The sequence below is a fragment of the Mercenaria mercenaria genome, chromosome 18 (genome assembly GCF_021730395.1).
Source record: "Mercenaria mercenaria strain notata chromosome 18, MADL_Memer_1, whole genome shotgun sequence".
Taxonomy (NCBI): domain Eukaryota; kingdom Metazoa; phylum Mollusca; class Bivalvia; order Venerida; family Veneridae; genus Mercenaria; species Mercenaria mercenaria.
The window spans coordinates 42,525,469-42,549,070 of NC_069378.1; the positions used below are offsets into that span (position 1 = coordinate 42,525,469).

General features: G+C 32.5%; 2 protein-coding genes across 2 annotated transcripts; both read left to right on the plus strand.

Moving 5' to 3' along the window:
• Window positions 1-546: 546 nt before the first annotated feature.
• On the plus strand, window positions 547-7,398 carry LOC123538344 (uncharacterized). Its single transcript, XM_045322371.2, has 3 exons — window positions 547-846; window positions 6,793-6,855; window positions 7,094-7,398. Exons 1-3 carry the CDS (start codon window positions 664-666, stop codon window positions 7,178-7,180), a joined length of 333 nt encoding a protein of 110 aa, XP_045178306.2. The 5' UTR covers window positions 547-663; the 3' UTR covers window positions 7,181-7,398.
• Window positions 7,399-19,615: 12,217 nt separating this feature from the next.
• On the plus strand, window positions 19,616-23,234 carry LOC123538343 (insoluble matrix shell protein 2-like). Its single transcript, XM_045322370.2, has 3 exons — window positions 19,616-19,840; window positions 22,346-22,405; window positions 22,642-23,234. The coding sequence occupies exons 1-3, from the start codon at window positions 19,658-19,660 to the stop codon at window positions 22,741-22,743; spliced, it is 345 nt and encodes a 114-aa protein (XP_045178305.2). The 5' UTR covers window positions 19,616-19,657; the 3' UTR covers window positions 22,744-23,234.
• Window positions 23,235-23,602: the final 368 nt, after the last annotated feature.

Here is a 23,602-nt window from a genome sequence, read left to right on the forward strand (position 1 = left end):
ACAACTTCGTTACATTTTTCCTTGGTCGAGATATAATCCCTTAAATTGATAGGTATAAAAACATCTTTTCAATGAAATTTAGTATGTACATCATTCTATATTCTTCTTCATACCTAGATGTGATTCAATTTATTATTACACCAAATTAATGGGATGTACGTGGGTGTACAACTACTTTTGGGCCTGTTTTCTTAGGAAAAGCGAACTATTGAGAATGAGTTCCACTGGAGGTTTTGCTGTCGCATCACCGTCAATTTTGCATCTAAGAGAATCAACTCCATTTCTTTAATAAAGTATAAATGAAAAGGATATGAGGTATATTAACAAAATATTCTATCAGCATATCCGTGTATTACTAAATCAATTTGTCAACATCATAAGATAAAGTCAGTCGTATTTAATCAGGAAGTTTCCGTGCAATTTGCCCGTCGCTTGCCAAAAACAGAAATAGAAACGTGCAATGTTACGAATATACCATGTGAACAGGTACGTTTCAACTATCTTAGCCAATGACATACAAGCTGTGACGTAAGATATTAAATCTAATGAAAACTAGACAAGAGTCAAGGATATCGACAAAATATATATAAATATAAACATTTTAAAGCAAGCGAGTTAAAAGGTTCTCTCTATTTGATACGTGATAAATTATTACCGGAGATAATGTTGAATATATCAAAAGTTTATATTATATTTGTCGTGTTATCAAGTGTTTACAGTGTTCCTTCAGAAGGTTGGAGAGAAATTGGTATAAGTTTATGGAGGTCTGTTGGATCTGCGCACCTGGCGGCAAAGTATCTTAAAGTGAGATACATTAGCATGTTGAAAGCATATGAAAAAATGAATGTAAGTAATAATAAAAATGTGTATGAATAAGGAACTTACATAATATGAATAGATTGGTGTCTCCCACGTGGAAGTATCGTTCGTGAAATGTTAATATATTATAACAAGGTATTACATCTTATACCTGTGATATATTAGGCTGTAATAATTGTGTACTTCTTTTCAGGATGCTATACAATGTATATCGTGTTACGATTCAAATTTCATCTGGAGCTGCCAAATATCTCATCATTTTTTAAAAGCTAATCCAAGTATTTAAAAACTAACTTAAAATCCTTGTATCTTAGAGCATCTGTCAGTTTTCTTAAAAGTAGCATTGTTTAAGGTGCATAGCTTTCTAAAAATTCGTGCATTTAGATTCAGGAAATCATGAAAAATAATTTTCATCATCACATATTCGTTAAGTATTACTATCTAATAATTTTATTAGTTGTGTGTGTGAGCTTGAAAAGTATGATTTGCTCAGCTCAAACTGTTATGCTCCGGATCCCCCATTATACTTTAACAAAGTGAAATAATAATGAGATTCCCGACACATCAGGGCTAATATCGTATTAATATAATAGTATATGCAAAAATGGTAACCTCTTTTCCATGTGATACGTACGTTTGTACCATTGCGTTTTATAAAAAAAAGAAAGATGCTTTAAGGACAGCAAACCCTTTATCTGATTTTTGTACGGAATTTGTTTTTGCTACATCTATTTTAATATGCATTGAACTTTCCTTGAAAATTTAGGTTTTATTAATTTATGATATGTTCAGTGATTTTCTTTGAAGGCATACTCGTTTATGAAACTGGCGTTTATTTATCAATTGATCCATCCTTTTTAATAAAAGAGTATGTTTCAAGATTTGACGTGAATATTGCACCACATAAGGAGCAAACATTTATTTATATCTCGCTTTTTAAGCTTCATATTTATATGCTAACTAACTTGTTGTGAAGCCCTTGTCTTTTCTTTTTTCAATGTTCAGTGATTTTACATGAATATTTTACTGCAAAAGAAGCAAGCTATTATTTATACAGAGATTTGAAAAAATAAAAACATTAATATGCACAAAACTACCTTTCATTGATGTCCATTCTTTGAAGATTTCACATTAATGATATGTTAGGTGATTTGCTATGATAACATAACTGCATGCAAAGGTAATTTAGATGTAAGCTGTATGACATATTCTGTGAACTATTAATCGCCTTTTTCTGAAAATTTAATCTTCATGATAATTTGAGTTAAATGCTGCAAAATTCACTATATTTTGGTATTTTCTATATATTTTCTTTATTGATATAACGAAGTATTTTGATATGTCAAGGCTGCATTGAGTGACCTTATAATTTCTTAACTGCCTTTCAACGCCAAAACTGTTTGTTAACTGAGCAATTGCAAAGGCAGATGAAATTCAAAGACTAGCAAAGTTCTTAAAAACATGGCCTGCACAAATGATTTAGTGTTATAATTTAAGTAACCTAAAACAAAATCGTACTTACGAACTTTGAAAAATAAGCTAAAACAGTTGTTAACAAAAAAGAACTCGTCAACCAATCACACGAACCAGTGATCCTCAGAACAATGCGAGTTATTTTGCTTTAACATATGTGTAATGTTATTATTCGATTTGTCAGACGCTTATTTTTGACAATGTAAAACCTAATTCTGCTGTTAAACAATGTATTGATACCATAACAGCAGCTGTATGGTAACACGTATACTCGATAACAATACACTTTTGTGAACATTTATTATTTAATACTCGAGCAAGGAATGTAAGTCTATGTTGTGCAAGTAAAGTACTAAGAAAATAGGTATTGCAATTACCAGCATGTATCTAAATACTCGTATGAAAGCATAGCTGGCAGGAATTGTTATCAGATCGGCAATACAAAGTTTGAAATACCATTCTAAGAACCGGATTCTCTGGATTCTGTGGATCACCCGACATTCTCTTTCTCCGAAAATATCGCCAATCATATGTTCTCGATGAAAATAAAGATTTAAATCACATTTCAACTCGCGTAGCACGCACAAATTTAAAATACTATTTATAATTTTTAGGATGGTAGAAAAGGACAACAACGAAATTAAAAAGCTATGAATTTAGTCAAATATTGTTTGATCATTTACAAATCAAAACTGATAACATTGTGTCAAATATTCATGCTTAAACTATGTCAGATAACCGTCAGATTGCATCATTTGAGGTATATTTGCTCAAACGTTTCCTAGTGGACATACTGCCACACCGCACCTTCCCTGCCACTATATTTAAAGGGAGATACAGATTATTGAAGTTCTGTATAAAAACTAATTTGGAATAGATTTTCACTTAAATAGACTAATTGCAGTTTTAACTTGTGTTTTCAACTCTTAAATTGGTGTACGTTATGAAAGAGTCTTTTGGGCACAGTCTTTGAAAAAGCGATTTATGTAAGGCATCTGAGTAAATATTAAATTCAGTGTTCCTCAGGTAGACAACTGTTTGAGATGAACAAGAGCACTATTCCTTGCGGGTTTTTATACACTTACACGCCTATGTTTCATTCAGTACAAAGTTCAGGTAGGGTGCCCGAAAGTGATATTTGCCATGTACATAAACCTACCCGGCAGGTGAAGGCCAATATCACCTTCGTGCAGGTGAATAAAACTGTAAATTGGTAAAAACCTTAGTGTACAATCACGATGTATATCCGTGGATACAGCCAACAGACTGACAATTTTAAAGCGGGTGAGAAAATGTTCAATGTTTTGTTCATATTTACGTACTTTATCTCATTGTTTTGTATTAATTCTGCTAAATTAATACCCATATCACTTTGATATTTGCTAGTAGCTAGAACGAAACTTGCCATTCGCGAGAACTGCAATGGTCGTATCAAACTGAAATGTCGGCATGTCTTTTGTTAGTATTTGTTCTGCGTGTTTCGATGCTAATTCAATTAGACACCACTTGATGTAAAGGTGGAGAAAGGTTTCAACGGGTCAAGTAGCTGACACACTGGGGGAACAGTTATAAGTCCGCTTTCAGTATATCGAGGGCTCAACGCGAAACTAGTCTATGTGACATTTTTTCCAAAAATGTTTTTATTGCAAATTCTTAAAGCATTTTGGCATGCGCATGGACGGAAAAAATATCTTCCCTTAGAGGATGATGCATTATACCAAAAAAGGTATGTGTCATAATAGTCTATCTAATGCATCTGTTTTTGTGTAAATGCGAAACTAGTCTATATGAACAGATGCACATAGAATAGTTTCGCATTAAAAGTTATAAACTTTTTCAAATGGTAAGATATTCTGTTTGGAAATAATCTCTACTTTTTTAGTAAAACTTCATGTTTCCATTGTTGAAAATTAATATTTTTCACTAAGGATAAGAAGGAAACAGTATCAACATTTAAAACCTGATGACTTTTCATATAGAATACTTTCGCGTTGAAAGGTTAGGAAAAATAGACTGTCAATATAGTCTATGTGAAACAGAAAATCTGTTTTATATTAAAAATGCAGCCATAACATACTAGTGATAATTGGTAAGAAGGGTAAAAATATATTCCAGAATTAAAGACAGCAGATGTAAACGTATAGAATGTATAGTACACAGAATATAATAATATATAAAATACATGTAGTTCCGCACTAAAAATCAATGTAATAAATTCTAAAATGTATAAAACCTGTTTAGATTTTTGTTGAAAATCATACTTATTTTAGGCTTAATTAAAAACATCAATTATGTAAACTATTTAGAAAAACTGTTTTCAAACTAGTCTATTTGCAATTGCACACATGTACATATTAATATAACATCATCAGTGATGTAATGTTGTTCTCCTAATAAACATTTTTTTTGACCGAGCAGTTTCAGGTTATATATAATCTAAAAATTCTAATAACTACATTTTATAGCGTTTTACAGTGTTATATCTGCGTGTTATAATTTTGTAGGGAAGTTGCATATGGTGCCGCGGTGTATATTTCAAATGTTAGCAACTTCTCAATATCAGTATTTTATGATTGTTTTGAATTAGATATTTCAACAGCTTAAACAGTACATGAGATAGTCTCTCACAATATCCTTGTTTAAAATGCATACAAAAAGCTTTCGTAAGAATATATATAATCATTCAATTTTGTATCTTTCACCCTGTCATACTCATAGAAGTGTTCGTTATTACTGATTTCTTTAATTCAAGTAATTTTCTAGTATGGTCTCGAATAGTATATATCACTCAGCGCGAATTTTTTTGCAATGTCATGGGTTTCCCAAACACTGTTATTTTTCAAATTTTATTATATTGAGTTTTCCAATGTTTCATAGCCATTTTCTTACTGACATATGTGGGATAGCCGATTATATGTATATTTATGCAAAAATCTATGCTCTTTTCATTGAACGTTACAATAAGACAAACGTTTTGTGGACACGGGAAATAGTGCCGTTTACAAGGTGCAATCAAAACATTTTTCGTTTTATATTTGTTTCAGTTTCTTTAAAAAAAAGCTTCAAGTTCACCAATACTCCATATCTGACTTTTGTACGGATACTTATATTTGCTTGTATTCATTTTGAAATTCGTCTGTTACGTACAACATGAAAGCATCATAATATGTTTAGAGACTTTGTTTAAAAGCATCATCGCATACGAAACTTCAGTTTTTATGTATTTGTCTTTTTCTAAAATGAAAAAAAGTTTAGTGATTTAAGGTACTTACTTCCATTTATTCATTGGTATTTTCTCTGAAGATTTAAGTTTTCGGATATGTCGAATAAATTAAAATAAATATCACTATACACCTAACTAACTTCTATTGATAGCTTTTCTTTGAAGATTTATACTTTACAATATCTACAATATTTTTCCGTTACAGCATCTTTTTGTTGTGGGCCTACTTTGCGATGCATGGCTCTATGGCTGTGTTTGGGGGTGTTCTGTGCTTCCGGGAAATCTATCCTTATCTTTTATCTTTTGTTATATAAAAATGAATTTCTGTGAAAACATATCTTAATTCGGAAATAGCTTTTATTCATGTCTTGGTCCTTTCGTTAAAGATTTAAACTTTACGATATGCTAAGTGATTTGCAGTGAAAACATTACTGCATATGAAACTAACTTTTCATAATGTACAAGTACTTTCGTTAAAAATCTAGGATTTATGATATTTTATGTGATTTGCTATAAAAGCATCAATGCATACGAAACTAACTTTTTTATGTCTTAGCTCTGTCGGTAAAGATTAATGTATGATGAAATATTTTGTTATTTGCTGTGAACACAATCTGACTAAAGTACATCTCCTATTACGCTACGCATAGGATCTGAAAACGACCTATTCATTGCCTCGTTCTGACGGCTCTTTCGCTAGCCAATCAGAGCCTAGCTTACAACATCTTGCAAATCTACATGTAGCATTGACTTTTGATATTTACAATTCTTATGTCGTAATGTATCAGATAGCCGGTTAGCTCAGTCGGTAGGCCACTTGCTTTGTAAGCGAGGGGTCCCGGGTTCGAGTCCTGGAATAACCGCATATTTTTCTTATCCTTTGACAATCGAACAAGTCGTCTGATTGGATAACATAAAAATAGCAATAATGGAAATCCAAAATATACAGAAGACGTATGTGAATAGGTCGTTCTCAGATCTTCGTTTAGAAGATCAAGTACTTTAGTCAGATTGCTGTGAACACTTCATCGCATTTATCATTTTTTCATCCTTTCTTTGAAGCTTCTTTTCATATGAAAATTTGAGTTATTAGTTGCAAAAATCACCATATTTATCATTTTCTATATCTTTTTTATGATTCATGATTATCATATTAAATGGTTTGTTGTATTTTAAAGCTTTATAGTTTGTTAATGGACTTTTAGTGAGTTAGGTTTTCTGCATATTTGGCATATCTTTATTCATGCATTTAATACTTTTCATGTTTCACATTATAGACAGACCAAGACTCGGGCGACCTCTACTGGGTATCATTTATAGCAGAATCTAAGGAAGGAGAAGTAACTATACATACTTCAAATATTAGTAAACGATTTTTAATTTCAGTTCACAAAGTAACTAATGTTTTTTTACGTTTTTAGTAAGAATGAAAAACTCATTTTAAATTTCAATGCTAAACCTAAGGTTATACATCAATTCAATATGTTTTCTACCGGCAAACATGGCAACACAGACTTTAGAAGCTTATTTCAAGGATGCTCATCACTATTTTACTATTTATATGTTCATTTAATTCAGGATCAAGAATGTCAGGGAAAAGTTCTGTGGCCACTTGGAAGCAGAAGGAAAGTTAAAAGTGCAAGTTGTGGACCTGTTACGCAGTGAAGATACGTTGATGTAAAGGTTAACGATACATGAAGGCGACAAATTTTGTCTATAACTATGTAAATTTTATATGAACACGAAAGGAACATTTTATGATGTCATTGAAATTAAAAAAAGTATTAAAACAATGAAAAAATTATTGTATCTCTGAAATCATAGTCCAAAAGCAAAATTTGTAAATTGATTTATCATAAATTCATAATAAATTTTAAGAATTGTATCGTTTACGAATTTCACTTTTAGTAATCTGAAATTCTTTTCCTATCAAAGTTCTGATCAGAAGAAGAAATTTCAGAAATTGCACAGGCAAGTTCACATAATTTTAAACTTGGCTGATAATACATTTTTTACAGTTTTATGCAAAGGCATCAAATTGAAATGAAAAGAAGAGAAACCTCTGCACATACGTATATATATAGGTGGGCCGGTTTTCTAGTGATAAGACGCTTGACTGTCAATCCAGAGGTACGGGGTTCGAATCCTAAGTTTGCCGGACAAGCCTGTATCTAAAAAGGATTTCTCTCTATTTGTTCTGGGGGCTTTATCTCACTCTGTCCCTCTGGTCAGATCGCTCTGTGTCTGTACTAGTAGAGGATGAATTTCGCATCCTGTGTGACTGTGTTTGCTATATTTAAAGCGCCTTTGAACGTGTTTGTCATGAAAAGGGCGCTATATAAATCTGGTATAATATATATATATATATATATATATATATATATATATATATATATATATATATATATATATTAAAATATATTAAAAAGTTACTCCTGGACAAGTATATAATAAATAAAATATTTGTTCTAACCTTCTATAAAATTTATATTTTATTGCAAAGATGAATAGTTGCACAGTAATATGATTTTTAACAACTTTTTAATATACCAAAACAATGACTGAAGCATTCTTAAATACGTTGTAACTTTAGATTTTATGATTAAATTGTACTTATTTCAGATAAAAATGATACTATGCATCATGACAAAAATGGGTCTTGACAAAAAACAAACGCAAAACTTTCTTATATTATCCTATCAAACATTGTAAATAAAGGCAACGATCAATACTGTCGAGAACAAGGGACGATGAAAGTGATTAAACAATATGAGCGGTTCAAATCTCAGTTCGTGCGAGGCTACTTAAGCAGTTTTGCCTAAGATGTCGGACTCTTTATACCTGATTAACGTATGACCACGTAAAGTATGTCAGACGAACTACAGGCCGTATCTGATGTTTTAACAATATAATTGAAAAATCACTCAAAAATTTATACGATAAGTTCATAAATCGTAATATTTCTGTTCTGTAACCTGTACCGTCGTTCTACAAGAATTTGTAAATGACTGGTCATGATCTAGATCTGCAATCATCGACATATGATACCACAAGATGAGCAATACTCATCTAAACTGTGCTAACAGCAAATACAAGTGTGAGTTGAATGAGACACGCATATACCACTGCCCATATATAATAAAGTCTATGCAGTGTGAAGTTCATGACATTGTCATAAATGTTTAAGTTGCATCTTGAAATTGAATATTTTCCACATAATCAATGTTCCTCAAATATTATTATTCAGCACTTGTAGAAATGAAAGCATAGCCTGCATCAGACCCTGTCCATATAAAACCACACTGTAGAATATTCATCCTGAATGCAGAATTAGATCACTACCATATATCAATAAAATCTATACGAAGATCCGTTGGAAGCAGAGAATGCAACCAAGCAAAATAATAGCAGACTCGGTTTGACACAGTCTGTTCATGAGAGGTAATGGAATGTGCATCACCTCTCATGCGCCCTAGCAACGGCTTAAGTGGAACTCTATTACAGTGATTTTGAATAGACTCCATGTTACCTAAGGACCAGAAAATATAACAACACTGAATCCAAGTACGGGGAGACTTTTTACAGCCGCCACAAGGCACTTAAAGATTGTTGTTGTGATAGTTAATAAAATTTGTATGAAGATCCTTTCGAAGTAGAGAATTTATGAATCGTTTAACATGAGCAACTCAGGTCATATAAGGAAACATCATTGAAGCAACAAATTCTGTATATCGGTCAAAACGAAAAAGGAACATGTGGAAAATGTAAGCAAACCAAACGTCAATGGGCTTATCATTCTGACTGGTTGACCGCATCACGCACCTCTGCATAGATGGTAGTCATAGATGGTTACCTGTCATCTGTACGTCTTACATGAGGTACATAATGAAAGCAGCGATGCATCTACTGTTACCTGAGATAAATTGATAAAACTCAAAGAGTGACATCTCAAGGTGCATGATTTCGGTCCAGATCGGATTTGGACCGTAACAGATACCATTTATCCTTCTCGTTATATTCAACTGCCACGATCACTTGGGCCCCACAATTTCATCTATATTATACAGTAACATAAAAGTCAGTGGAGCAGATAGGAGAAATTTCGAGCCTTAATTCGTCAGCGGTTTTTTTTCTGATTTAAAAGAAAGGCTAAACATGCGTAAGGTTTGTGCACGCTGGATACCGCATTTATTGACCCCTGAGCAAAAGAGGGAGAGGGTAGAAAAAGCTTCCGCCTTGCTCGTCAAATATAAAAAACAAGGAATGTAGGCATATCAAAGAAATTGTTACAGGTGATGAGACGTGGCTATACGTTTTTGAGCCTGGCAATAAAGAAAATATTAAAATGTGAGTAGGTGAAAATAACAAAAGGCCCGTTATTGCTCGGCGGAGCAGAAGCATCAGGCGAGTTATGTATGCCCTGTTCTTTGACTCCGATGGAACTGTGGCTTGACTCCCTGTCCCTGAACACAGTAGTGTTACTAGTATATTTTACAAAGTAAATGTCCTCTCTGCTGTTCTTGACCACTATACAGCAAAGCGCCCAAGGACAGGGGCGCGTGGCATCAAGCTGCTACATGACAACGCCCCGGCCCATCGATTAGCCGTAGTACAGTAATACCTTTAAAAGAATTATATTGAGGTTTTACCACAACCACCATATAGCCCTGATCTCTCCCCTTGTGACTTTTGGTTGAACCCTTACACTAAATCATGCCCCGCCCGCTTTGAAACGCGCTCTATACCAGTGTATAAACAGTATACATAAAGAGCGCTTTCAAAATGCATTTTCTTTCTGAGTGGCTTTTGCGCTTTGAAGGTCTCACATAGTCATTTCTTGGAAAACGACTGAGGTATGTATAGCCCGCCACTGTTGCCACTACTTTTCAAACAGAATGGTATTATATTGTAGTACTATTGAACATTGATTTTCAGAAAATTTACCATTACCTTGATACATGTTAAGCCAATCTTTGAGGAACGAATACATTCAAACAAAAGGAGTTTGTTTATAAGAAACACACATATTTTATTTTCACAGTTCATGTTACGTCTTACTTTTGAAGATATATAAATCTTAATAACATGAAGGTTCTGCTTAACGTACAGCTATGAGATTAACAATTTCAAGAATATTACGACACAGCAATCGGGAGAGAAATTTGCTTGCTAGTCGCGAGAATGAAGCTTGCTAGTCGCAAGAATTTCAAGGATTGTATCAAACTGAAATGTCGACATCTTTTTTCTCTGTATTTGTTCTGCTTGCACTGATTCACATATCTCGTTGCGAATCCAACTGGACACGATTTGATGTCTAGATAGAGAAAGGTATCGAATCAATGGGTAAAGTAGCTGACACTCTAGGTGGAATAGTTGTAAGGCCGATTTCAGTATAGTATATTCTGTTGTGTAATACCTACGAAAAATAATTCTAACATATGTTAAAATTACCGACAGTATGATATAAATTGGGTCCGTATAGATGTCTCTTATCATTTGCTTTTAAAGATGATACAAACTTTGAGTATTTTTAAATATTATACATTACATCTTAAACCCCTAAACGAAATGAAAACGGGCATATAATGTATGTGAATATACAATTCATATTTTCAAAGTTTGCACTCATTTGCTCCTTTCGAATGTACGGACAACAGATACGTATTTTGATATTATATAAAAGTTTAACAAAAGGTTATTCTAGAAAAACGTAAGTGCTTTTGATTTAATGTTTTAATAGCATTTCGTTCCTTGTTGATACAAGAAGATCGGAACGATGTACAATACTAATATTGCCCAAGTTTATTGAAATAGTGTCGTCGTGTTGATTTTTTCATGGTATAAATTGCAGTAATTTAAAGGTTTGAAATGCTAAAAACACTTCGAACAACAATCCATTTTGTATAAACAATGATATGTGCATATTATAGTTCAAACAATTATAGTCATGGGCCCGTCAAAATGGATATATATCCGTGTCAAGAATACAAGCCGTTTTCGTTGTTTAACTGTAAAACATACCTCCATTTCGCAATAACATTGCTTATATAAAAACCACGTGCAAATATGCACCTTCGAGTGTTGAAACAACGAAACATCATCTGAAGACAGATTCACGTCTGATGCAAAGCGACAAAAACATACTATTATTAGTATATAACGGGAAATTGGAAAAATGCGAATGAAAAATGAAAATAAAAATGCGGTTTTAATATGAATCAATTGAATTTCTGTGTGAAACAACAACAATAACAACATGTACTGATTGTTAGCTTATAATACATCAATACATATATACGTTTTCTAGAATTAATGAACTTGTTGAACCTAACATTAACCTTTTAACATTCAAATTTCCGTCAATACAAATTAGCATTTCTGCAAGCTCATCATTTGTAGCAGCGCAGGCGTTTCATGATAATATTGTCAGGAAATATGATTTTTAATACAATGGAGTTTGTTACTTTCGCTGTATATTATTTTGTAAAAGGTCATATTGAGGCACAGCTACATAACTACATTTACTGTTCTGTCTGTCAGCCAGCCATCGTGTAGACCTGATTCATGCAGCGCGACAAAACGAAAGACCCCATTTATGCATTTGTTGCAAACAGCGTCTTGCCATTCTGTCAATGCGGTGGTGCAACAGATCGCGATAACGAAAATAGGAAAAGTCGATATGTCGTTGATGTAAGAGTGACTAAAACGACTTAAAGACAAACCAAATATTTTGAGCGACAAACTAGACATTTGTTTTAATGTTTTTCATTCGTTGTTGCGGGAGGAAAAGAGCGGCACGACGACTAAATAGTAAATCACAATTGTCGATAAAGCAGCATAACAGTATACAGAACGATGTCTTCTGTGACATTGCTTTTTTCCAACCTATGCCAATCTGACAGAGCGGGACGACGCCACTTTTATGCCGCCATTATCGGCGAACGTACAAATATCGTCCTTTTTCTCTGTCGCCATGTAGTTTTGCTGACAGGATAAGACAAAAACAAAGAAACAAACAGAAAACTGTCTTTCTATTGTTCTAGCATGGCCAAAGAAATAAGACATCGACGCAACAAAAAATAACAAAGTTAGTTGGCAAGCTATCAAGTGGTTAAAGTTCAAACGACTGGAACTAGATGTACTGAGAATGCCATTGAAATGAATTATGTAAGGTCGGACGGTTGGCCTAAGCGCTTGGCTTGCAACATTATTTTCTCGTGCTGGGCATCTGTGGATTTTCCATTTTTTTTAGGTACGATGTGTTTGTTGTTTTGGCAAACTGCATTGGAATTTTATAGATATAGAAATAATTCTTGTTTATATGAAATACATGGCGAAAATTGTTTTTGTTCATTTAAATATCTTTATTTAAATGAGCAAACAATGGTGTATTGTTCTCTGTGTGTAGATGTCTCAATGAAACAATGCAAAACTAGACAGTTTTGATTAATACAGATGTACATGTAGTTAGAACACGATTTAGAGAGGATATTTCCTGAAATTGAAATTATATTTTTCAAGATATTAAACTTGTCATTGTAAAATAAAAACGAAATATATGGTAATATATATCAGCAAACTTAACAAAATATGAATTACACAAAAGAACGGAAGCGGTAGCAAGTAATTAATAAACCAAGAAATTCAAAAATATATTAAAATCAGTTTTAACCATAATATAATAATAAACTTTTCGCTTCAGTTGATGCTCAATCTTTGTCATAGCTCCGGGACGAGAAAAGGGGGCGTTGGTATGCAAGAAGGAAAAAAGCATATTTTCTCTTTTGCTCAGATAACACATTTCTGCGATGGTTTCTCTCTTACTTTTTTATTCGTATATGTAGCAACTTTTTTCTAGGCGTCGAAATAAAATGTCTTATATCTATATATATCCATTACTTTCCAGTCACGTGAGGACAACAAAGTATTTGTTTTCGCGCCGTATCATCCCTACACAGTTAAATGTATTCTAGACCATAATGTCATATTGGAAAACTATGAAAAAATTCTACATAAAGTTATTGTAAACATAAATTAACTGGTGAACGTGTACTCAACGTGCTATGCATTAGGATAAAAAGCGTACACACTTAGTACATATATAGCTTAACACAGAATAAATGTGTTTTGCCAGTAATGAAACTGGAACTTTGATTAAACAAATAACTGTTATGGCATGACATTATAATGATAAAGTAGCTCTACATGTTCAGTTAAATTTTTATTTACCACATTTGAATTGAATTCAGTATTAAATATGGCAGTTCTGAACTGTAAGTTTTAAAAAGATCGGGAATACATTTTAAATCACACAGTATAATACTGGTCACGTGAGAGAAAGAAAAGCTTTCAATTGGTTAAATTTATATAAAAGATTAAATAAGTCAAGAAGCTGTCAATATACGAAAGGAGTTGATCAATATATTTAGATTTAATGGATCTTACGACGTCTTATACCGAAGGATGAGTGAAAAGTTTGCAATCGGGTGATACATAATGTACAACTATATTTCAAAGTTGTATTTCCACAGAACTTGTATTCCTTGCGTAATTTGTTTTCTATAATTGATAATTGATATCAATAAACACGAAACAAGTATGAACACAAAGCATTGGAAAAGCTGTTGACTGTGATATACTCGTTTCGTGCTGGTTCAGCAGAAGAGGATACACTTTCATAAAAAACGTGAGGAAGAATTTTTATAAAATAGACATTGAGCTTATTATGTCAATGGAAATTTTCAACTCAGTGAAAATATGTAACCATTTAGTTATGTAATATGAATAATTTATTGAACATCCTTATCTACTAAAATGATTTTTCTGAGAATGATTATTCTTTTCCGAGAATTGTCTTAATGCATAATAATATTAAAATGAAAAAAGACCAATTTTTGAAACTTAGTAAAGAAACCAAGCTGAATGCTTATTGCATTATGTTGCTTAACCTGGACCCTCTGTATTCTAAATAATGAGGTATCCGTTGGAGGAAGTATGCCTTTGGTATGGTAATAATATACAAACACAAAGATCGCTTGAATTTAATTCATCACTGCGCCAAAATTACTATGAACAAATGCTGGTTAAACATTAAAATGTTTCCGTTCTCTCTTATAAACTTCAAATTTATGATTTAATGAAAGTCATAAAACTACGTTTTGGAAGCGTTATTAACAGATTTGCAATAACAGATCGGCCCCTCCTTCAAATTTATGATAATTAATTCTAGCTGAAGTGAGCTTCAGTATAAATGTGTTTCACGCCTTATAATGATAAATATGACAGCCTCGTAAATCAAAGGTTCCTATAAAATATATATGAAGGAATTTAGATGATAAAAACTAAATTAAGAAATAATATAAAATATATAAGAAGAGATTCAAATAATAGGTTGTTTATCTACTACGTGATAGGCTTGCTCTGAAAATCCTAATACCTGCATTTAGCATAGAGGCCGGATATTTGTTTGATTCAGTGTAAAATCGAAATATCTTTCACGAGTAAACACCAGATGCAATATTTCAACGAATGCCATAGGCACGAGTGAAAATGTAAGATATTCATGAGTGAAAGATAGTTTCTTACATAGGGAACAAACAAATTTTTTTTTACATCATATTTTGACTTTTGCCCATTTTATAGTTTCTTATCAGTAAAATATGTTTTTGATATTCACAATGAAATTGGCAGATATATTTCACTTTAAATTTTCGATAAATTAATGGAAAAGTAAAATAATGTAACATATTTTTTTTGTTTTGATTTTATACCTTTTTATCGTGTCATGGTGTGAATTTCACATTTTCTGGAACTACTAAATACCATATCATTTTGTTAAATTAGTTATTTCAAATGCTAAAACAATATAATGTTCATGTGATTGTCTCTGTCAATTCTAAAAACAACAACATCGTTGTTTAGAATACACAGCTTGTTTAAAAAAATTATTCGTAAAATTCATGAATCTATTTAATTTTGTATCTTTCACCCTGTCATATTCATAAATTATTATCTATGAGGAAGGATTCCTGCTTATTAAGCGTATCTTTGTTTCATGCATTTTAATACTTTTTATGTTCATATTACAGATAGACACAGACTCAGCCTTCTGTTAAGTATTCTTTTTAGCAGATTCTGTAAAAGGAAAGGTAAATATACATATTTCCAATTAGTATTTTCAGTTCACAAAATAACCTGATTTTCTGCGTCTTTACTGAGAATAAAGAAACCATTTTTTAATATCATCGCAAAACCAAAGGTTAACATCAGTTCGATAAATTTTCTACAGGCAATTATGGCAAGGTTGACTTTAGAAGCTTATCTCAGGGATGCATGTCACTATTCACTAACTATTTGTTCGATTTTGTTTTTAGCCTCAAGAATGTCAGGGGAAATATCTGTGGGCACGTGAAGGTGAAGAGATGCTTACGAATGCAAGCTGCGTCCCTGTTGCACAAGGATGATATATTAAACATATGTATTTGTTATGTCAACACGACAGGGAAATTAAATGATATAAATTGATTATAAATGTTCAGAAATGTATCGTTTACGAATTTACTTGTAGTTATTCTGATATACTTTTCTTATCAAAGTTCTAATCAGAAGATGTGTCATAAATGGCATAGGCAAGTTCACGTAACTTTACAACATGCTGATAATGCATTTTTATTATGAAATAATACATTGCTATGACAAACATATATGCAAAATTGGCACATATTTTTATAGAATCCCACAAATCTCGTTACATGTATATTACACCAGAGTAAGTCATTGGGATATTCTTCAGCCATGTTTCATTCAAATATCAAATTGCAAATAAATATATGTTAATCGTTTGTACACTTGACACTTAGTGGCATAGCTGACGAGTATCACAGTAATACGATTTTTTAAAACGTTAAACATTTAGAACATGTTTGCTATTTATATCAAAACAAAGGAAAACTTTCTTGCTTAATCCCATTAACATTGTAAATGAAGGCAAGCATCAATATAATTGTCAAGGGCGAGCGACTATGAACTGAGGTTTCACCGAATACACTAGGAAAGTCTTTCAAAATGTATACGATAAGTTCATAAATTGAAATATTTCTGTTATGTAATCTGTACCCGCGTTCTACAAGAATTTGTAAACGGCTGGTCAGGATCTAGATCTGCAATCATCGACATATGATAACTCAAAAATCAGCAATACTCATCTAAACTGTGCAAACACAAAATAGAATTGTGAGTTGAGTGAGACACTCATATACAACTGCCCATGTATAATATAGTATATGCAATAAAGTTCATGCCATAAGTGTTTAAATTGTATCTTGAAATTGAATATTTTCTACATATACATACTTAGTAATATTATTATTCAGCACTTGTAGAAACGAAAGCATAGCCCGCATTAGACCCTGTCCATATAAAATCGATTCGGTGGAATATTCTTCCTGAATGCAGAATAAGATCATTACTATATATCAATAAAATCTTTATGTAGATCATTTGGAAGTAGAGTAACAAATCAAAATGATACAAGACTCGGTGCGATTGAATCTATTCATAAATGGTAATGGAATGTGCAACGCCTCTCACGCCCACTAGCACCGGCTTAAGCTGAACTCCGAATTGACTTCATGGTCCAAAAGACCAGACAATATAAAACACTGAATTCATGCACGAGGAAACATTTTACAGCCGTGACACGGCACTCCAAGATTGCTGTTGTGATAGCTAATAAAATCTTTATGAAGATCCTTTGGAAGTAGATAATTTATGAATCATTTAACATGGAGAACTGAGACCATATAAAGTAACACCAATGAAGCAACATATTATGCATATCGGTCAAAACAAAAAAGAAACATGTGCAAAATAAATAAAACAAACGTCAACGGGCTTATCATTCTGGTAGTCGTTAGCCTGTCATCTGTACTCCTTACATGAGGCACATAATGAAAGGAGCGATGTATCTACTGCAACCTGAAATAAACTGATATAACTCGAAAAATGACATCTCAAGATGCACGATGTAAGAGATACCATTTACCCTTCTCGTTTTATTCAAAATTATAAAATGACTCACACGCTCGCTTAGATTTTCTTAAATTTGAATAGAAAAGTCACAAATTTGTTTCGCCGTGAATGGCTCATCAGTGTGTCTAAATATATAACAATAAAAGAAAGGGAAAGGAAACAAGCCTCACTCGGGTCGTTAAATTCTTCACGTAACGAAGCCATCCGACTGGCTTATAAAAGGTCGGTGGTTCTATCCATGTGCCAGTCCGTGATGAAATAAGGCACGGGGAGCACCCTGGGTTTTCCTTTCCACCAGCATAGCTGAAAAGTCGCCATATGACCTATAATTGTGCTGGTGCGACGTCAAACCTAGCAAACACGTACAAAACAACGGCAAGGGGCACATTACTAAACCCAGAAAGAAAGAAACTTGTAAAAAAATAATAAAAGTTTTTGGGCTAGAGGAATAAGGAAAAAAGGAATAAGCGTAAACAAGCAGTGTTTATGTATCATTTGTATATAAACTGGCTGGGGTAAGACATCTATGAAATAATACATAAGAAAACATTCGCAGTCTCACTGATGGTCAAGCGACATTTGGAATTTGACAGGATGAAATTTATTGATATTTTGGGAGTTCAATTATTTTACCTGTAATTTCCAGAAATGTATAAATAGTTTACTCTCTACTGTTCTGAATATTATCAAAGATAGATGTAAAACCTTAAGTGAGAGTTATTGCAAAATGTAGGTATTGGATCTCTATAATTCTAAATAATAAAATGATATACTATTTTTAATTACCAAAGTGTTCGATATTTAAATATTTAGTGAAAAACTAGCCCGAACACACCATTCGAAATCATTAGACGGCTGGAAGACTAAAGTTTAACATGATTCTAAATAACTAACTTACAGACAGAAATAACTAACTTAAAGACAGTAGGGATTTGTGTAAGCAATGCGCTTTACTCCAGGCTTTTTACTGCATTTCAAATGGACAGTCTAAATTTTTCTAAATTCCCCTCGACTTGTTTCAATATCAAGGGGCGAACAAGTTAAAAACAGGTATCGTCTTTCGGATAACAAGCAAGGAAATTAGTATTCAAATTGTTTTTGCAGCCTCTCATGTAAATAATTTAAATAATTGAAAAATAAGTCTAAAAAAGAAATTGATTGAAGAAAAAACAACTTTTTCTTCAAATATAACAAGATAGAGAATTTGTCACAATTATTGATATATGCCTGTACAAAGATTGTTCAATTTATATATATGAATATCATTTCAATGAAATTTAGTATGTTTATCATTTTATATTCACCTTACTGCATAGATGTGATTTAGTGTAATATTACGCCGAATTAATGGAATGAACTCGGATGTACAACTACTTTTAGGACCTGTTTAATCAGGAAAAGAGAACTATTGATTATGAATTCCACTGGAGGTTTGACATCGCATCACCGTCAGTTTTGCACCTAAGAAAATCGACTCCATTTCTTTAATAAAGTATAAATGAAAAGAATATGAGGTATAACAAATTATTCTATAAGTATCAGCAAATCCGTGTATTTTTAAGAAATCATAAGTATCAAAATTTAGATGCTAATTATTTCGATTCTAACTCGACATACTTCTAATAACGTTAGATGAGAATAAGAGGTGTGTTTTTATCTAAGGTCAATTACAATTACAACAATTAAAACACGGTACATGCGCAGCATAGTTCAAGGTCGATGTATTGCAGAATAACCCGAAATAGATTTTGCTCTACAAGTATGTAAGTTATTAGCTTGTCGTGTTACAATACTAAATAAAATTGTCAACAGCATTTGATATAAAAGTCAGTCGTATTTAATCAGGAAATTTCCTTGTATATTTGCCTGCCACTGGCTTATAACAGAAATAGAAACACGCAATGTTTTTGCTGCACATTACGAATATACCTTGTAAACAAGTACGTTTCAACTATCTTAGCCAATGACATACAAACTGTGACGTAAGAGATTAAATTTAATGAAAACTAGACAAGAGTCAAGGATGTCGACAAAATGTATCTAAATATAAATATATTTTAAAACAAGCGAGTTCTCTCTATTTGATCAACGTGATAAATTAATACCGGAGATATGTTGAATATATCAAAAGTTTATATTATATTTGTTGTGTTATCAAGTGTTTACAGTTTACCTTTAGAAGGTTGGAGAGAAATTAGTATAGAATTAAGGAGGGCTGTTGGATCTGCGTACACGGCGGCAAAGCATCTTCAAGTAACATTCATTAGCATGTTGAAAGCATACGAAAAAATGAATGTAAGTAATAATAATAATAATGTATGAGTAAGTAACTTAAATAATATGAATAGATTGATGTCTCCCAATTGGTAGTGTTGTTCGGAAAATGTTTATATATTAAAACAAAGTATTACATATTATACCTGTGATGCATTAGAGTGGAATTATTGTGTACTTCTTTTAAGGATGCTATACAATGTATATCGTTTCACGAAACAAATTTCATTAGGAACTACCCAATATCTCATCATGTTCTTAAAGCAAATTCAATAATTAAAGAACTAATTTGAAATCCTTGTATGTTATATCCTCTGTCAGTGTTCATAAAAGTATCATTGTTCAATGCTATCTAAACAAATCCGTGCATTTAAATTCAAGATATCATGACAAGTCTTTCTCAGTTTTCATAAAAGTATCATTGTTCAATGCTTTCTAAAATAATCCGTGCATTTAAATTCAGGATATCATACAAGTGTTTTTCAGTTTTCATAAAAGTATCATTGTTCAAGGCTTTCTAAAAATATCCGTGCATTTTAATTCAGGATATCATACAAGTGGGTTTTTTTTTCAGTTTTCATAAAAGTATCATTGTTCAAGGCTTTCTAAAAAAGACCCGTGCATTTAAATCCAGGATATCATGACAAGTCTTTTTCAGTTTTCATAAAAGTATCATTGTTCAAGGCTTTCTAAAAGAAATCCGTGCCTTTAAATTCAGGATATCATGACAAGTCTTTTTCAGTTTTCACAAAAGTATCATTGTTCAAGGCTTTCTAAAAAAAGATCCGTGCATTTAAATTCAGGATATCATGACAAGGGTTCTTCAGTTTTCATAAAAGTGTCATTGTTCAGGCTTTCTAAAAAATCCGTGCATTTAAGTTCAGGATATCATGACCAGTCTTTTTCATTATCACATATTCGTTAAGTTTTATTATCTAATAATTTATTAGTTGTGTGTGTGGGGTTGAAAAGAATTATTTACTCAGTTGAAATTGGTATGCTCCGGATCCCCCTATATACATTTACAAAGTTTAATAATAATAAGATTCCTGACACTTCAGGGCTCATATTTTATTATCATAATAGTATATGCAGAAATGGTAACCTCTTTTCTATGTGATACGTACGTTAATACCATATTGTGTTTTATAAAAAACAATGCTTAAACTACAGCAAACCCTTTATCTGACTTGTGTCCGGAAAATGTTTTTGCTACGTTTATTTTATGCTTTGGACTTTCCTTGAAAATTTAGCATTTATATATTTATGATATGTTCAGTGATGTTCTTTGAAGGCATCATCGTGTATGAAATTGACGTTTGGTATCCCCTGCCAAAGACGGAGGGATATAGTTTTGGCGTCTTTAGTCCGTCTTTCAAATTCCCTAACGTCCGTCCAGGGCCATATCTAGAAAGTAGTTTTGGAATATTTAAATAAAACTTGATATACATGTCCACTACTATAGGGAAATGTGGCTTGTCAAGTTTCAATTAGTTTGCTCAAGTAACACCAGAGTCCCGCCCCGCACTCCCCCCACCCCCACCGACCAAAAATAGAAAAAATAGTTTGTTTTTTTAATTTTCAAACCTCCAATGAATATTTATCAAAAAGTGAAGTTGTAAACCCTCACCCCCGTCACCACCCACTTCCAGATTTCTTACTTGATTGTGATCTTGGAGCCTCCGAGGTCGAATGGTTAAGGTCGCTGACTTCAAATCACTTGCCCCTTATCGATGTGCGTTGAATTGTTCATGTGGAGAAGCCATCAAGCTGACTTACGGGAGGTCGGTGGTTCTAACCAGGTGCCCGCTCGTGATGAAATAATGCACGTAGGGGCACCTGGGGTCTTTCTCCATCATCAAAGCTGGAAAGGCGGCTTATGACCTAAAATTGTGTCGGTGTGACGTTAAACCGAACGAAATAATAAATACATAAATGATTGTGCTTTCCTAAGGACTTCAGTTCTTTTACGTTCAAATGTAGAAATGTTTTGCTTTTAAGTAACATCATAAACTTTTTATCGGATATATTTCTTTGCCATTCCTCAAAACAAACCCATTACGCGGGGGAATAACAATTCGTCTAATTTGCTTGTTTATTAATTGATCCATTCTTTTTAATGAAATGTGTATGTTGCAAGATTTGACGTGAATATTTTACCACATAGGGATCAAATTTTTATTCATATCTCGCTTTTTAAGCTTTATGGTATGCTTACTAACTTGTTGTGAAGCCCTTGCCTTTTCTTTTTAGATATGTTTATGTTAATTATTACTCGCCTTTTTCTGAAAGTTTTCTCTTTATGATAATCTGAGTTAATTGCTGCAAAATTCACGTTGTTTTTTCTTATTTTTATGTATTTTCTTCGTTTAAGCCCTGTAAAGTGACTTGCTTTGAGCACAAAGAAAATAATATACTGATGATTTGAAGATTTAAGCTTTAAAGTAGGTTAAATGAGTCCGAATAAAAGTTTTATGCATAAAATTATCTTTATATAATACTTAAAAAGCTTATTTCATTTTTCAGACAGGCCCAAACAAGGATTACTATTTGGTATCATTTATAGCAGACTGTAATGATGGAAACGTAAGTATGCACACTTAGTTTGTAAATAATTTTTGATTTCAAGTCAAGAAATAACCAAACATTATATTGTGTAACTATTTTGTCATACAAATGTCGGCAAGATTTTAAATCACATTGCAAATACACACCAGTACGGTAATTATATGAATTCTGCTCGGAATGATTAATATACACACTGTGACGTTGGTTTCAACACTGCATACAAATACTTATTTTTCCACTTTATTTTGTTGTAGCGTAAAGAATGTCAGGCATTCGTTCTGTGGAGATTCAACCCGACGTTTGAAAGGAAAGTTACTAGTGCTAGGTGTAGGCCTGTTTCACAGCCAGAGTACTAAAATTTATTGTATATATGTATGAAGAGAATATTCATGTGTGAATAAACGTTGCATGCAACTACGTCAATTTCGATCTGAATGAAGGAACCATTTCATAACGCAATTGAAATTGTAAAAGTAAGGTCTAAAACAAAACTTTGTGGAACTTGTAGAAAACCACTATTTTAAGATATATTAATTATCATAAGTTTTCAGACATGTATTATTCTTTAAGATACTTGTAGTATTCCAATTCAAAGTAGAAATGCCATAAACAATCTTCAATTACTTTAAAACTATGCTGCTGATAGAATGAATGTATTACGGTAATAAAATGGAAAATATGTATATATACATGTTTTTCTAAGATACACAGAGCCTCTTTAACAATGACAAGCTATAAGCAATTACCTATGGACTTCGCACAGAGGCTGATGAAAAAATCTTCAACCCCGTAAATATTGTTAAACCTTATATTCAACGAGTTCAATAAATTGAGAGTAAAAACAAAACTTACTTCATTTTTCTATTTACCAAAATTATAACACAATTTGGAGAAAATCAAAATATCGTCTTAATTCTTTATACATTCTAAATAATTACGAGAGAAGATAAGCTCTTACGTTTTTGTTCCATTTATAACAAAAGATCGTACTAACAATACGTCGACATACATATTAATGGGTAAACATGTGTAGCACTCTGATGTGGAAAACGTCCCAAGTGCATGCTTTTGTTTTCAATGAGTACTTGTTATAAATGTTTCCACTCCAGATGCAATGCACTACTTATATAGAGTTAAGTCCACTATAATCATCAGTCAGCTGTGATAAAACGAAGCCTTTTGATATGACAAGGGTACATTGAGTGAGCTTATAAT

Coding starts and splice junctions, on each gene's coding strand:
- LOC123538344 (XM_045322371.2), top strand. CDS start 664: ATGTTGAATATATCAAAAGTTTATATTATATTTGTCGTGTTATCAAGT. Junction 847..6,792: donor AAGCATATGAAAAAATGAAT/GTAAGTAATAAT, acceptor TTCACATTATAG/ACAGACCAAGACTCGGGCGA. Junction 6,856..7,093: donor CAGAATCTAAGGAAGGAGAA/GTAACTATACAT, acceptor CATTTAATTCAG/GATCAAGAATGTCAGGGAAA.
- LOC123538343 (XM_045322370.2), top strand. CDS start 19,658: ATGTTGAATATATCAAAAGTTTATATTATATTTGTTGTGTTATCAAGT. Junction 19,841..22,345: donor AAGCATACGAAAAAATGAAT/GTAAGTAATAAT, acceptor TTCATTTTTCAG/ACAGGCCCAAACAAGGATTA. Junction 22,406..22,641: donor CAGACTGTAATGATGGAAAC/GTAAGTATGCAC, acceptor ATTTTGTTGTAG/CGTAAAGAATGTCAGGCATT.